General features: G+C 34.5%; 1 protein-coding gene across 11 annotated transcripts in view; it reads right to left on the minus strand.

Moving 5' to 3' along the window:
• Positions 1 to 17,871, minus strand: part of Invs (inversin) — a 151,186-nt gene that overhangs the window by 117,396 nt on the left and 15,919 nt on the right. For 7 of the 11 annotated variants that reach the window (XM_020166884.2, XM_074051372.1, XM_074051370.1 and 4 more), the window contains exon 3: positions 6,653 to 6,819. In XM_020166884.2, coding sequence (XP_020022473.2) covers positions 6,653 to 6,819 — 167 coding nt within the window. Of the gene's footprint in view, positions 1 to 6,652; positions 6,820 to 17,871 lie in introns of those variants that run through there. The other 4 variants (XM_074051374.1, XM_074051375.1, XM_074051373.1 and 1 more) reach the window with 3 other exon arrangements.

Consider the following 17,871-nt stretch of genomic DNA (forward strand, 5'->3'; position numbering starts at 1 on the left):
TGTGAACATAATGTCTATGAAATTCACTCGTGGCATTTAATGCATCAGTTTATTTTTCCTAATTGTGTAGTAGGAATACCATACAATTTATTTACCCATTTACCTGCTGGTAAATATTTGGGTTGTTTCAGCTATTATTAATACATTGGGGCTAAGGGTAAAGCACTGGCCCAGCATGCTCGAGGCCCTGGGTTTGATCCTCATCACTACAAAAATACTGATCAAATGTTTACTATTATAAATCAAACTATTATCACTCTCATACATGTCTTTTGGTAGAAAGAGGCACTTATTTCTCTTAGGTATTACCAGAGTTTAAATTTATATTTGTGTGTGTGTGCACATTTACCTTTAGTATATATTTCCTATAGCTTCCAGAGTGGATGTACCAATTTACATTCTCATAAAAAATACTGAGGGCTGGGCATGGTGTTACAGTTCCGTAATCCCAGCTACTTAGAAAACAGAGATAGGAAGATAGCAGTTCAAGGCCAGCCTAGGCAAAGTTAGCATGAAATCCCACCTGAAAAACAAACTAAAAGCAAAAGGATTGGGGCTGTGGCTCAAGTGGTAGAGTGCTTGTCTAAAGAGTTCAATCCCCAGTACTGCAAAAAAAAAAAAAAGTTGAGTGTTCCAGTTGTTCCATATTCCCAACATCAATTGGTATTCATTGTTTTTTTCCATTTTAGATATTCAAATGCTTGGGTAGTAGTAACTCATTGTGGCTTTAATTTGCATTCTCCTAATTATAATAATGTGCATCTTTTCACCTGCCCCTTGAGTATTTGGATATAATCTTTAGTGAACTAGGAATACATGTTTGAACATGAGTAAATCTCAAAAACACAACAAACAGTAAGTTTAAAAGCAAGTAGAATGCTGAGGGCATGGCTCAAGTGGTAGAGCACCTGCCTCGCAAATGTAAGCCCTGAGATCAAACCCTAGTACTGCCACGAAAAAAAAGCAAGTCAAGGAATAATATACATGGCATAATATCATTTATTTAAAGATTTTAAACATGCAAAAATAATATTATTACTCATGTGTGGGTGTATGTGTGTTAGAAAAATATGCACAGGAACTGAAGTTACCGAAATCAAGACAGTCTGAGGAGACAGAGAAAGAGGGAAATGGGATTGGGACGATAAACAGAATTGTTTAAGTGCATTTATTCTGCTTTATTTTATTTGAAATATCTGAAGCAAAAATTAGAAATACTCAGTTTTATCTTTTCTAAGTGCTAGGTTCTTGGATTTTTTCATATTTTTTTCCATTCTATTTCTGCGCTTATAATGATTAATTTGAAAAGTAAGATAACATTCCACACATATGATGGTGAATTAACTATTGAGAAGAGAACTGAAAGAAGTAGGACTCACTCAGTCCCCTCATCCAACGACAAAATGGAAAAGATCCCAAAGAGCCTTCCTATCTGATATCTACTGATCTGTAAAGAGTAATTTGCACCTATATTGCAGTAGGACTAGCAGCAATAATGTTGATTACATATGCATATGATTACATATGCTTTGAAAACAAAATGATTTGTATCTACAGATTTGTCACTTCAATATGGAAGATAGGGAGCAATACTATCCCATTTTATAGATGAAGAAACTGAAGTATGTAACTGTAATTTCTCTAGAAATTAAGCTCACAGAAAGTCCTATAAATCCTACTTACACAATTGCAAGGGGGAGAGAACAGGAATAAATATAACTATTAATTTAAACTTTAACAGTTTTGAAGGTCATACCTTTCATAATAAACTTATCTGATGTTCATATCTATTGACTGATTCACTGATTCGCTTATGTATTTGTTAAACAAATACCATCTTTATTAAGTGACAGAAGCTGAACTAAGATTGTAACTATAAAATCAAATAAGATATAACCTCTGCTCTCAAATAGCTGGGGGTGAGATCTAGATAAATAAAATCTCTGAGAAACTGAGTGTGTGTGTGTGTGTGTGTGTGTGTGTGTGTGTGTGTGCAAAATAAGGAAACCTAATTGTATTATCTGGTATAGGTTTCATGAAAAAAAATTCAGAATAGTCTTTTCCTTTACATTTTGTAAATCATTAATGGAAACAAAATGTCTCGAAAAGTGAAAATTAATATTTAAGATTCAGTTTTCAGAGGTGACTGAAAATGGTTTGTGAATTAAAACAAAGCACAACACAGCCACGATCTGGTTTCTTTTTTTTTATTTGGTGGGACTGGGGTTTGAACTCAGGACTTTGTGCTTACAAAGCAGGTGCTCTACCACATGAGTGATACCTTTGGTCCATTTTGCTCTGGTTATTTTGGAGATGGGGGTTTTCTTACAAAATATTTGCCTGGAATGGCCTTGAATCCCAATCCTCCCGATCTCAGCCTCTCAAGTAGCTGGGATTATAGGCATGAGTCACTGGTGCCTGGATAGGACCTGGTTTCTTTAACTTTTGTGTTTAATGTGATATATTTCAAAGTGGGTGGTCTTAATCTTCTTGATTAAATTATTAACCTCCTAGAAGATTAACAGTGTGTGAGTATTAATATTTAGTAAAATTTCTGAAGTTTTTTTTTTTTACCATTATTAACATATAAATGTATCTATGGAAGTCAGAGAAATAGTAGGATCCCTGGAGCAAAAGACTTCTAACAATAAGATATCTTTTGTGAGAATTTCAAAAAAGATATGACCAAGTGTTTTCTTGGATTAAACTGAGGATAACAAATTAGGTAAGATATTCAGTGTATTGAGATAAATTTTATTTCCATGGGTACCATTTCTTTAGCTTTTTGGACTAACAGCAATTTATTCCCAGAGAAATGAATATGTGTCAAAGTCAAGCTGCACAGTTCAATAAGTTTTTCCACAAATATGTAATTTGAAACAGGATAAATGTTTCTAATAAACAAAATGTCTAGTGTTTGTATTAATAACTTTCTATGTAAGTAACATAAAATTCATTCAATCAGGGCAGGGGATATAGCTCAGTGGTTAAGTGTTTGCCTAGTATGCACAAAGTCCTGGGTTCAATCCCCAGTATAGCAAACAAACAAAGAAATTCGTTTAACCCGACACTTCAGACACTGTGTTATGCTAGCTATTCAGAGGGATTCAAAACAAAACAAAACAAAGTTCTTGTCTGGAGTTCCTAGCTAGTAGAAAAGAAACAAGTAAATAACAATTACAATACAGGATAATAGGGTTTTAATAGAGATATGAACAAAATGCTATGGGAGCATGAGTTTTTCTCACTAACAAACCTATGAAAGAATAACAATACAATTTGGTATCATAAAAATAAACCCAAAACAGGATAAGTAACATGAGATTAGTTGATCTCAGAGGTAAAAAATAATAACAACTACTTATATATTATGAGTATTGGTATTTTATAAAATATATATTGTAAGGTAGATTGTCCAATTTTAAGAATCACATCTTTCACCTTTGTATTCTAATATATTTTAACACAGGACTTGTTATAGAGTAGTTTTGACCTATGTTACATAAATGAATGCATGCACATATACATGAATGTTGGTAATTATACATATAAGCACACTCCTGAGTTCACAGGTACCAGAATTAAGTGGGATAGACAATGCTTGAAAGGTTCACTGAACAAAGGAAAATGAGTTTAGCCGGGATCTGTACTGAGAGCATATACTTATAGCAGACATATGTGATTCATTTTTTTTCTATTCTCTCTAGATATATAAAATCATGACTATACAGAAGATATTTGGCAAACACTTGTTGAATCAATATTTATACCTCTACAGTATATCTCTTTGATCCAACTTCCTTCTATTAGCCTGAACTATAATAGCTCTCTATGTACCTCCAGTTTTTTCTCTCAAAGTAACTTTGGTTGCCATATTAGTCCCTCTAAGTTACTCTGATCAGGTAACTTTTATTTTCAGATTTCCTAAATGGCACACTAATACTCAGGAATATTCTTTAAAAAAAAAGCATAGGGGAGTGCATAGTACAAAAGCCTAGCGCTACCACAAAGAAGATACTATGTAGCTGAAAATGAATGAATTTTTACTGGCAAAATGAGTTATCCATATGTTTTAAAATGAGAATGGATCTCCCCGCAAAAATCAATTTTTTATGTATTAAACGACTTACATATGAAAAAAAGTATAGGATAATTTTAACACGTGCTGCTCAGCTATTTACTTCCAGCTGTTGTTTACTGCTGGGTTTCTTAGAGCCCTATCCTATGCAAAAGCAGTTGTGCAATCTGCTAATGACTTAGGAGGAATTTGTATCCATGTTTTTGGGTTCCTTCTCTGCATTTTTCCCTTCCAGTTCCAGTTATAAGTTTCTCCAAACTGTGCCTTGGTTTCTTCAACCTAGTAAGATTGTTAGGGCTGCATTCTTTCGTATTTCAATTTGGAAAACCCACCTATGTGGATTGTTCTCAATACTTCCTACCAATGTGTATATTTTGTACAGCTGTTATAGATATTTATGGCAGGCAGACAAATAAAAAATCAGCAGTCATGGCCATAACTGATGCCTAGTCATGAAAGTCTATTGTTGGTTTCTCATTTTTCTGATTCCACCTTTTTATCTTTAAACATTCTATCAGTGGTAATTTTATATTTTGTCTCTAATGATGCCAATATCTGATTTTCTTCACAGACTAAATCTGTTCTTTCTGCTCACTCATATTCACAGTAGATTGCTTCCTTATGTGTTTGGTGATCTTTCATTGTGATTCACATTTTCTTTATTTTAATAGGGGGAATCCTGGAAGTTTATGGTGGAGATATTTTCTAAAAAGAGAAGTGTGTGTGTGTGTGTGTGTGCGTGTTCTCAGAAACAGGGTATTTTAACAGAGCTAGGACAAACCACCTTCAACTATTCTTTGAAAATTATTTCTCGATCATTTACTATCTTATTCCTCTTAGTCTGTACCTTTTCTGAATTTTTTTTGTATGAACCTTAAAACCAAACACAACACCCAGGTCTGATTGGGCAGAGCACAGAACTAAATAATTATTACCACTACTCTTGTTCTGGAAATTCTACTATTGCTAGTATAGCTTAAAGATGCATTATTGCTCTAGGAATGCACATAAAAACAAACAGCAATGGAGAAAGGAAGGAAGATGCAATTATCAGATGCTTGGAAAAACATGAAACTTGTTTTTTTAAGAAATCATCTATGTAAGTTCTAATATATAAACCATAATTCTGCTTATTCTTTGATACTATTAAAAATAATGAAAACAAAAGCAATGCATTGGATCTTACAAAGCTAATATGTCTGATTGTGTAAGCCCTTTCTCTCAACCATTTTGGTCATATTCTCTCTCCAAAGATGCCATGGTGTTGGATCATCAACTTACATCCTCATTTTTCCCAGAGATTCTACTTAATGTTAGGCTCTCTCTAATCTGTATTTTTAAAGTTGAGTTTCACACCTGATTGAATCAGAATGAAAAATCTAAAGGGTATCAAATTCTTAACATTGGGCCCCTCCTAATTTGTTTCCTTTTTGTTGTTGTTGTTTTTATATGATAACAAACTAAATTGAGTGAATAATTTTACAAGCTGACAAGCCTAGGTGAAACGTTATAAACACCTGAGCAGCAGTTAAAACTGAGATTGAAAATGAGGGAGAATTTTTAGAAATTACTATTATGAAGAGCAAATTCAGGAGAAGTAACTTTGGAAATAACCTGACAGATCTAACTGATAAAAGCATATGACTAGCATATTCAGTAGTTTATCTTAATGTCAGCCTCTTTTTACGCATTCAACTAATGAAAAGGTATTTTTCTAACCCTCAATTAATCAGCTCTATCTGGTCACATTTTTAATGGGAAATAACTAATATTTTCTGCTGGATCTATCTCAGTTTCATTGCTTTTTATTCCCAAAACATGGGAGTTTAAAATAACAAAAAGAAAAATACCATGCATTAGAATATATCTTACAGAGTAAAATTTTATGGAAGGAAAATAGTTTTTAGGTAAGGCTTTAAGTTAATTTAGAAGCTTCCTATTTTATCATTTTCATGTGTTTAATCTTTAAAATCTGAACTTTTGGCAATGTCCTTAAAAACTTGAAATCATTTATATTGATAATATGATTTTAGAATTTTAAAAAGTTTATAGCACACTCAGAAAATAAATTTCTTTATGCCCCTAAGGCCACATAGTTTAAAAAAGACTTTTGATTGTAAAAGTAATAGTCATGAAGGAAAAAATTTAAAGTGAAAAGTACAAAAACTCAAAATTTAAACGCAAGCACTATTAACATTTTTGTGGGTTGTTTTCTTTTTTTTCTTTTGACAGTACTGAGATTTGAACTCAGGGCCTTGTGCTTACTAGGCAGGTACTCTATCACTTGAGTCATGCTTCCAGCCTGTGTATTTCTTTTTATACTTTATTTTTCCCATGTACATATATATAGTATATTATATTCCATATTCCATTGTTAGAGGAACCTAGATAGGGAGTGTAGCCACTCATAGTTATCTGTGCTTTACTCTACAGTTTAAAGACTGCTTTTAGAGAAAACTTAAAACCAAAAGTCATTATTTGCAATTTCTTTATTATTTGTCCATTTCATAGTCCACTAATAAACTAACAAATACCACACAAATGTTTCCTCATCAAGGTAATTTTGCTTCTTACCTTTTGAGCTGCAAGGTGGAGGGCTGTTCTCTGGCTATGGTCAGTTTTATTGACAACTGCTCCTGCCTTCAGGAGAGCATCTGCACAATCCAATCTGTCTGCCAACACACAATACATAAGTGGTGTTCTGCCAAACTGGTCTTCTTTGTCTTTAAGAGCAGAGTTTCCTATAAGTACAAGAAACAGATAGAGGTATTTGATCATCATTGCTATTCTAACATAAGTAGGAGCTGCATTTACTAAGTATTTATTATTAAGCACTGTCCTAAATGCATTAAATATATCATTTCATTTTTACTTATCCCATGAAGTAGGGGCTAGCATTTTTGGATTATAGGAAACTGAGTCTAAGAAAAGTTAAGTAGCCTATCTACATTCACACTGAAAGTAGGTGGTAAAATTAGAATTCAGACTGATGACTCCAAAGGTCATATTCTTATGTTATGTTGAATAAACAGGTTGAGATATGAAGCTACTTAGTTTCGTTCATTCCTTTTGTCAACAAATGCTTTAGTGCCAGACAAACACTAGGCACCATGTTTTCCTGAGTGATATGAAAAGGAATTATGTTGCTTTCCCATTCTAGACAAGATGGAACATAGTACCTTCTGCTAATCACAACTAAAATCTCTGTGCAAAAGGAATGAAACCAGAAGAGAAGGAAGACTGACTAGGAACTTTAGAACTTTGAAGAACAATGTGGTGCTAATTGCCTGAAGGTTTTTGGTTTTTGCCTCCCATATATAGCAGCCTGGGTGTTAGAGAAGCCCAAAATGTGTAAACAAACACCAAGAGGCACAGATTCAATACTCCCCAAGAGAAGACTGCTCTCTCTAGTGAAAAGACTGGCAAACAGCCCAGCTGAATGAACCCTTTTGACTCCACCTACTCTACTCAAAGCACATACTTCAAAAGAACTCACACCTCCTTACTTGGCACTTGGGAGGAGCCTTATCAACCACAGCTCCCTAAATTAAGCAAAGGAGAGAATAAAGGCAAATTATGGAGAAGAGGAAGTTGGAGAAAGAAGTTCTTTAAACTGGTACATGGGGTCATCAGCACTTCTTAGCAATCCACATGTGAAACTGATCAAAATCAAAAATAGCAAAAGTCCTGAGAGTTGAAGTTTGGGTAGAATATTGTAAAAGTCAACTTAGGTTGGGTCTTTTCTGTTGAAGGATTTAATCAGTAACCACCCCTGTTACAAATGTTAGTCTCACTAACTCCCTTCCCATATGCTTACTTCATGGACTCAGCTTAATATGATAAAAGTTTCTATTAAAAACAAAAGGTTGTTATCCTCGGCTGGGCTGGGACAAGAATTCCACTAGATGCCCTGGTTCCAGAGCTGATAACCAAAAATATTTATTGCTTCCCTGAACTTTTAAACTTCTTTGTTCCCAAAGTCCCTCTTACCTGGCCCCTTTCTAATTAGCCAATTGCACAGAATGTGAGCCCCACTCCCGTCCAATCCAGGGGCAGGAGAGGGCCAGCATGGCATCAGATAAAGCCCTGCAGACTTCCCACCAGCTGTACATGCCTCCCAGACTCCCTGTTGTACACCCTTCTACAGAAGTAAATTTTGCCTTGCCTATTATTGACTTCTGCATGGTGACGTCTCTCTCATAACACCCCAATATCATACAGATATTTCTAACAAGTAGTGACCAGGTCCTGAGTTGAACTGGGTAATACAAAAGTAGGACAGATCAGAAGAACCCTGCAAGAGTCCTGAAAACTAATTTGACCTTTGAACCATTAGATCATAAAATCGAAACAGAATGTTTCAAATAGACAGCCAAATAGACTGTCAGTATACTGTATCTAGTTTCATAATATACAAAATATCAAAGAATTGACCCCAAATTATGGGACAATCTGAGTAATGAAAATATTAACTTAAATAAGAAAAGACAAGCAATAGACACCAATGCTGTAATGACACAGATATTAAAATTCTGACAAGGATCTTAAGCAAATATAAAAATACTCCAATAATCAAATATGATCACTCTTGAAACAAAGGGAAAAATACAGTCTCAGCTAAGAAAGATAAACTGTAAAGATGAACCAAAAGAAGGTTTAAAATAATAAATATTTAATAAGCATGTATATGAGCAAATAAAATAACCAAAATAAAAACCTCTAGAGCAGAACAGAGATGACACAGAAAAGAATCACTGAACTTGATGACAGACCATAAGAAATTATTCAACGTGGGGAGAGGGAGAGGGAGAATGGGAATATAATGGAGGAGATAAACTTGTTCATGGTACACTGTATATATATACATACATATATATATATACACATATATATATGGGATTATCACAATGAGATCCCCTTGAATTATTACTGTATGATAAATCAAAATTAAAATAAAAAATCAGACTGGATGTGTACTCAAGTGTTACAGTGCCTGCTTTGCAAGCATGAAACTCTGAGTTCAAACCCCAGTCCCACAAAAAAATTAAAACAAAAAAAGAAATTATTCAGTCTGAACAACAGAGAGAAAAGATTAAAAAAAAAAGATTCAACAGTCTTAGGGTCCTGTCTATGGGCCAATAACAAAATATCTACCATTCATATCATTATCAGGAAGGAATGAAAAACGGTGTGAAGGGCTAAAAATAAAGGTGAAGAAATAATGGTTAGAAATGGCCCTCATTTTGGTAAAAGACATAAACCTACAGATTTAAGAAGCTAAGCAAAATAAACCCAAAGAAATCCATGCTGAGTCAATCAAATCAGATTTCTGAAAACTAAAGACAAAGAAGGAAATCACGAGCGCAGCTAGAGAAACAACACATTCGCCACAGGAGAACAGTAATCTGAATAATGGTGTACTTGTCATCTGAAATGAAGGAAACAAGAAGGCACTGGTACAACATTTTTCAAGTGCTGGGAACAAAAAAAGCACAACAAATAAATACAACTGTCAACCCAGAATTCTATATCTAGTAAAAATATTCTTCAGGAAGCTAACAAACAGTTATAATACTTAATAAAGGAAGCTCTTTGCTACATGTTCAAAACAATCCCCACCAAACTTCCAATGACATTCTCCACAGAGACAGAAAAATCAATCCTAAAGTTCATAAGGAAGCACAAAAGACCTTGAATAGTCAAAGCAATTCTGAGCAAAAACAGCAATGCTGTAGGTATCACAATACCTGACTTTAAACTACACTATAGAGCCACAGCAATACAAACAGCATGGTGTTGACATAGAAACAGACACAAATACCAGTAGAGCAGAACAGAAGATTCAGATATAAATCTACACAGCTACAGCCATCTGATTTCTTACAAAGGAACCCAAAACATATGTTGGAGAAAAGAGAGTCTTTTCAACAAATGGTGCTTGGAAAACTAGAATCAGGGAAAAATTGGGGAAGCTCTGGAAAATATAGGCATATGTAATGATTTTCTGAATAGAATAGCTCCACAATTAAGAGAAAAGATAGACAAATGGGACTGCAACAAACTAAAAACCTTCTGCACAGCAAAGGAAACAGTCACTAGACTGAAGAGACAGCCTACAGAGCGGGAGAAAATCTTTGCCAGCTATTCATCTGATAAGGGACTAATAACCGGAATCTACAGGGAGCTAAAAAACTCAACCCCAAAGAATCAACAACCCAATGAAGAAATGGGCACATGAACCGAAAACACAATTTTCAAAGGAAGAGGTACAAAAGGCCAATAAATACATAAAGAAGTGTCCAACTTCCCTTGCCATAAAAGAAATTCAAATCAAAACTACATTAAGATTTCATCTCACTCCAGTTAGAAGGCTGTCTTCAAGAATACAAACAGCAAATGTTGGCAAGGACAAGGTGAAACAGGAACCCTTACACACTGTTGGTGGGAACAACCACTATGGAAATCAGAATCGGTATGGAAGTTCCTCAATAAAACTACCATATGATGCAGTGATACCACTCCTGAGCACATATATACTCAAAGAAATTAAATCAGGGTACTGCAGAGGTACCTGCACACTCATGTTTATTGCAGCGCTATTCACAATAGCCAAGCTGTGGAAACAGCTGAATGGGTAAGAACATGTAGTATATATACACAATGGAGTATTATTCAGCCATAAAGAAGAATGAAATTCTGTTGTTTGTAAGTAAATTGATGGAACTGGAGAAGAACATCACATTAAGTGAAGTAAGCCAGGTTCAGAAAGACAAAGGTTGCATGTTCTCACTCATATGTGGAAGATAGATCCAAAAGGTAAAGATATACACAAAAACAAACATGATCACATACACACTTGTGTATAGAATGCATTTGCAAAACTGGGACAGTTCAGTGAGATTCCGCAATAGAAAGAGGAAAGGAGAATGATAGAGTGAACAATATCATAATACATTGCATCTATAAAGGAAGAGGGCAAAAAGAAACACACTGAAAGATGTTGAATAAGAGGGGGTAGAGGGAAAAGGAGAGGAAAGAGTAATAAAAGGGGTCAGTCTGACTAAAGTACAGTATATTTACAAGTGAAATTGCATCATAAAACCCCTTTTAATAATGAATATGGACTTAAAAATGAAGGACAGAATTATAAAACAGGTTTTCAGAGAGGTTGGGTACCTGTGGGAAAAGAGGGGCATAGAGAAGATCAAGGAGGATGAATATGGTCAACAGACTTTATATACTTACATGGAATAGAACAATGCAACTATTACAATTGTTCTAAGTAGGGGGAGGGTGATGAGGCAGAGAGATTGTGGGGTGAACCTAACCAAGGCAAGCCTGTATAGAAATGTCACAATAAATCCCCCTGTACAATTAATATATGCTAATAATTGTTTTAAAAAAAGAAGGCTCTTCAAACAGAAAAGAAGCAAAAACAAAAAAAAAATCTGGAACACAGGAAATGAAGAAAGAGCAACTGAGAAGTAAATAGCTGAGAACTATAATGGACTACTCTTCTCATTACTTTTAACAATTACGTTTTGATGGTTGAAAGCAAAAATTACAACACGGTCTGATATGCTTTTCTATCTGTGTAGCTTTAAAGATAACTGTCAAAAAGAATGGCAACTGGACCTAGAGGCAAGGCCTTCATAGTGCACATAAAGGGGTAAAATACTGACTGTATAACAGAAGTATTATTACTCTAATCCTTAGAGCAACAACCCTCCACAAACACCATCAAAACGAGCTATATGAAGAGACATATTTAATACCACTTCTAACACACTGAGACCAATATAGTAAAAAGACATGCAATAGGGCTGGGAAATGGCTCAAGTGGAAGAGCTGCTTTGCCTAGTAAGTGCAAATTCCTGTTCAAACCTTGATACTGCCAAATTCTTTTTTAAAAAGTAAAAAGACATAAAATAACAAGAATTAACGAGCATATGGAGAAATCAAAATTCTCATATACTATGGGGAGGAATACAAAATGGCATAGCCACTGTGGAAAACAGACTGATAGTTCCTCAAAACATTAGAGTAGCCATTTGACCCAGCAATTCTACTCCTGTGTGTATATTTGAGGGAAATGAGAAATATATACACACAGAAACCGAGTCATAAATGTCCACAGCAGTATTATTCGTAATTGCCAAAATGTAGAACCAATGCAAGTGTAAACTGATGACTGAATAAACAAAATGCTATATATCCATACATTTTAATACTATTCAACAAAAAGAATGAGGTTTAATACATGCTACAACATGGATGAACATTGAAAACATTATGCTAAGTGAAAGAAGCTGGTCAAAACACCATATGTTATATGATTCCATTTATATGAAGTATCTGGCACAGGTATATTTATAGAGACAGAAACCATGTTAGTGGCTGCCTATAAATTGGGGGAGGGGTTTGAATCTGAAGTGATCCCAGCTAAAGAATGTAGGGTTTCTTTGGGGGATAATAAAATTGTTCTAAAATTAATTGTGCTGATGTTTGTATAACTCTGTGGCTATATTAAACCATTAGATGTATACTTTATACTGGTGAATTGTATGCTATGCAAATTCTATCTCAATAAAGCTGGTGGAAAAAGCCCCATTATGTTTAAAAAAACAGAATGCTAAAAATATTCAATAAATGGAAAGGGACCACAGGAAAGGGGAAACAGAGGAATTAAAATCAGAAGAAACACACAGTGGACACATAAGCTTGAAGTCTTAAATCCTAACATCTATAATTATATTAAGTATATATGTAGTAAGTATGCCAAGAAAAAGACTTGAAATGGATTAAAATGACATAAGTAGTTAAAAGTAAAAAATGAGCAGCTATAACACACAAATACTAATCAACAAACTTGAAATATTATTAGCATCTAACAAGGTAGAGTTCAGAGCAAAGACAATTATAAGGAACACATAGAGACTTTATATAATGACAAAAGGGTCATTTCACTAAGAATACATGGCAATCCTAAATGTATACAAACCAAACCACAGAGCTTTGAAATGCATAAAACTAACAAAAGTGAAACATTTGAAAAATTCAAAATTATAATTGGTAACTTCAACACCCTTCTGTCAATAATTGTGACACCCTCTAAAATCAAAACCAGCAAGGGCACATAAGAAATGAACACCAATTATAAAGCAACAGGATCTAACTGATATTTATTAAAAATTGTCCCATAACAGCTAGAAACAGTTTTTTAAAACACTCATGGAACACTTTCCAAAATATACTATATACTGGGTCATAAACCACTATAAACCAGTATTAAAAGATGTAAAGAACTAGTCTGGGGAACTAGTGGAATGGCTCTAGTGGTAGAGTGCCTGCCTAGCAAGCGTGAGGCCCTGAGTTCAAACCCCTGTGCTACCAAAAAAAACCCAAAAAAGTATGTACACAGGTTCCATGCAGACACTGTTCAGGTGGCTCACACCTGTAATCCTAGCTATTCGGGAGTCAGAGATCAGGAGGCTTGCAGTTCAAAGGCAGCCTGGGCAAATAGTTTGAGACCCTATCTCGAAAAAAACCCATTAAATAAAAAGGGCTGGTGGAGTGCTCAAGGTATAGGCCCTGAGCTCAAGTCCAAATAACACACACACACACAAAGAACTGGGCTGGGCAGGAATGGTTCAAATGGTAGAGTGCTTGCCTAGTAAGTGCAAGGCCCTAGATTCAATTTTCAGTACAGTAAATTGGAAAAAAAAAAGAATTAAAAAAACTGAAGTCATACCAATTATGCTCTATGATAATAATGTAATTAAACTCAAATCAGGATGATAATAGGAAATAACCAAATACTTGGGAATTAAACAAGATAATCCATGGGTTAAAGAGAAAATCTCAAAGGAAATTTAAAAACATAATTAAATGAATTAAAATAAAAATATTGTTGTACAGTTCTTACCCTAACAAGGGAAGTCTGAAAGTAAATATACAGCATCAAATGCTTGTATTAGAATAGAAAAGTAATTTCAAATCAGTGATCCAAAGATCCATACATCATTAGTGTACTAAGATTTTTGGCACACTAAGAAAACAAATTTAAACAGAAGGAAAAATGTAATAAAATAAGAAAAGAGATCAATGAAATTAAAATTAGAAAAAAAAACCCAGAAAAATCAATGACGCTAAAAGTTGGAAAATAAGACTATAACCAAATTAATCATTAAAAACAAAGTAAATAGGCTAGGGATGTAGTTACGTGGTAGATCACTTTCCCAGCCTATGTGAGGCTCTGGTTTGATCCCCAGAACCACAAAAACAAACATACAAACAAAACCAGAGTAGACACAAATTCCCAATATCAGGAATGATAGAGAAATTGTCACTACAGAACCTAAAAACAATTAGAAGGAAAATAAAGGAATATTATAAACAATTTTATGTCTAGAAGCTTACAATTTAAGGGCTAGAGGTGTGGCTCAAGTGGTAGAGCGCCTACTTTGCAAACATGAGACCCTGCATTCAAACTTCAGTCCTACTTACAATTTAAGTGAAATGGACAAATTCCATGGAGGACACAATCAATCTGTCAAAGTCCAATTAAGATATAGATAAATCCAACAGTACTTGTGGTGGGCAAAATTCTAAGATAGCATTCAAGATACCCACTTCCTTGTTTACATGTCTAGTATCATCCCCTCGTCTTAAGTGAGGGCCAAGCCTATGAATAGGATATTAGTTCCATGATTAGGATCTGTTATGTGACAAATGTGAAAAGGATTTACAGCTATGATTAAGGTCTTTAATCATTTAACTTGAAGTGAATCACAAGAGACTAGCCTGAGTTGACATTTACTTATTTCAGTGCTGGGGATCAAACCTAGCATCTTGTGCATGCTAGGCAAGCACTACCATTCAACCATTTGGGTTTCTTTTTAGAAGATTTAGAGGTGAAACATGGAAGAAGTTGGAGAGATATAAAGCAGCAGAGACTCTTTCCTGCTGGCCTTGGAGAAGCAAACTGCCATAAATTTTAAAGCTGTAAAAAGGTGAATTCTGTCAAGGTGTACTTAGAAGGGAATTCTGAGCCTCAGATGAGACCTTATGGTGGCTGACAGACTCCAGCCTTGTGAAACCCTGAGCAAAAGACCCAGCTAAGCTATGTCAAGATTCCTGATCTACAGAACTGTGAGGAAATAAATGTTTATTGTTTTAGCTATTGTTAATTTGTTATGTGGCAACAGAAAACTAATACAGTATGGTATCTATTAAAGATAATCCTTCCAACAAAACACTAAGACTATTTTCTTAGTAGTGTGCTGAAAAACTCTGAGAACCAATTTTTGTAGAAATGGACAAGTAGTTTTAAAGTTGCTATGGAGAGGCAAAAGAAGTAGAAGGATAAAAAGTTTTTTGGAGGACCTGGGGATGTAGCTAAAGAATAAAGTTGGAGGACTCATGCTATAGGATATCAAGGCATATTGTAAGGCTACAACACTGAAGATGGTATGGAGCTGCAAAGGAATATGCACACTGGTCAATCTAACAGATGTGAGAGAATAGAAACATATCCACATATATATTATCAATCGATTTTAACAAAGCTGCAAAGGCAAAACAATGAGTGGTATGGTAAAAAAAAATGGGAGCTGAAAATTTTGCCATTCATATGCAAATCCAAAAAACAAACTATACTTTGCACCTGTCCTACTCAGTTTAGGCAGATATAACAAAGTACCATAGACTGGATAGCTTGTAAACAACAGATGTTATAACTATATTTTACATTGTTCTGGAGGCTGGATATCTAAGATCAGAGTACCAACCTGGTTGGGTTCAGTGAGGGCCCTTTTCTAGGTGATAGACTGCTGATTTCTTACATCTTTCAACAGCAGAAAAAGAGAGCTATAGAGGTTTCTGGTGTCCCTTTATTAAGGGCACTAATCTCATTCATAAAAGCTCCATGACCTAAATTACCTCCTAAAGGCCCCACTTCCCAATATCCTCACACAGGAGTAGTGTGTGGGAATTTCAGTATATGAATTTAAGTGGGCATAAATATTCAGTTCATAGTAACACAATATATAAAGGTTATTTTAAAATAAATCACAAATTTAAATGTAAAACCTATAGCTACATAAACCTTTTAGAAGCAAGCAAAAGTGAAAATTTTTGTGGCCTTGGGTTAAAGATTTCTTAGCTATGATACAAAAGAAAAATCCATAAACAAATTAATAAATTGGATTTCATCCTAATTAAAAACTTTTGTGTTTGAAAAATATTGTTAGAAAATAAAAAGACTAGCCACAGACTGGGGGAAAATATTTGCAAAACACATATCTGATAATAACATTCTTTCCAGAATAAAGAGCTACAACTGAATAATAAAAAGACAAATAATGAAATTAAAAGATGGGCAAATGGTTTGAATAGACATTTCACCAAATAAGCATATGAAAAGACATGCCACATCATTAATACACAGGGAAATGTAAATTTAATTCAGAATGTGATCTGTTACACATCTATTAAAATGGCTAGAATGAAAATAAACCAAAAGCAAACTTGACAATATCAAATGCTGATGAGGACACAGAACGACTAGAACTCTCATACATTACCAGTAGGAATGCAAAATGGGTTAGCCACTATGGAAACACATTTGTGAATTTCTTATTAACTAAAATGTATACTACCAAAAGCCTACTAATTTCTTACCTATATATTTACTAAGGTGAAATAAAAGCATGAAAGCCTATGTTCACACAAAACTCCTTATGTGGATATTCAGAGTAGTTTATTCATAATTGCTAAAAACTAGAAACATTCCAATTGTTCTTCAACTAGAAAATGAGAAAACAAAGTGTAGTATGTCTATACAATGAGATATTGCTTAGCAATAAAAAGGAATGAACTTCTGATTTACCAAACAACATGGAAAAATCTCAAATGCCTTATGTGAATTGAATAAACAGTCTCAAAAGGTTCACTATTCACTTCATATGCAAGTATGAAAATAGAATAATGAAACCCAAAGTAATAGATGAGGTGAGTTTGATCAAAGTACATTTTTGGCATGTATGGAAATATCACAATGAAACCCCTTTGTACAATTAATACATGCTAATAAAAAAGGAGAGAAAGGCTGAAAAAATGTTTATAATGCATGATTCATTTAGTGTCATTCTGGAAACATTAAACCAACCAGTGACTACCAGGGGTTATGTAATGACTTTGTTCTCTTTTGCTTTCTTCTTCTACAGGTCTGCAGATTTGAGACTGGAAATGAGGCTGAGTTTGCACAACACTCAGATGACCATGAGAATGAAAGCTACTCTACAAATGATGAATAATAGAGACAGAGGCAAAGTGTTGATGGTGGCAAGGATGCACCAGCCAACAATTGGATAATTTTTACTTTGAAAGAAGGGTAAGCCCTTGTACAACAAGGGGAGGAATGCATTAGAAAGGAACATGGTAGTTTTATGGATGGACCTATTCTATATGTTGATTAAGATGGTGATTATATAATTATATATTTGTCAAAATTAAATAACTGTATAGTAAAAAGGGGGAAATTTACTGTCAATAAACTTTACTTAAAACAACACCTAAAGAATAGCCTTTGCCATACATTTCAAGTGAAAACAAATTGCTACTTTTGTCACAGATAATGATCAGGTACTTATATACTAGCTTAGAGTAATTACATTTTCATTGAGCCTGAGGGAAGATGGTCACTTGAAAGGTGACTTGGCCTGAACTCTCCTTGTGGGGGAAGCAAACTGACCAAATGAAATGTTCTGAGGAAATAGCAATGCTAGATACAG

Source organism: Castor canadensis, chromosome 13 (assembly GCF_047511655.1).
Source record: "Castor canadensis chromosome 13, mCasCan1.hap1v2, whole genome shotgun sequence".
NCBI classification, from domain to species: Eukaryota; Metazoa; Chordata; class Mammalia; order Rodentia; family Castoridae; genus Castor; species Castor canadensis.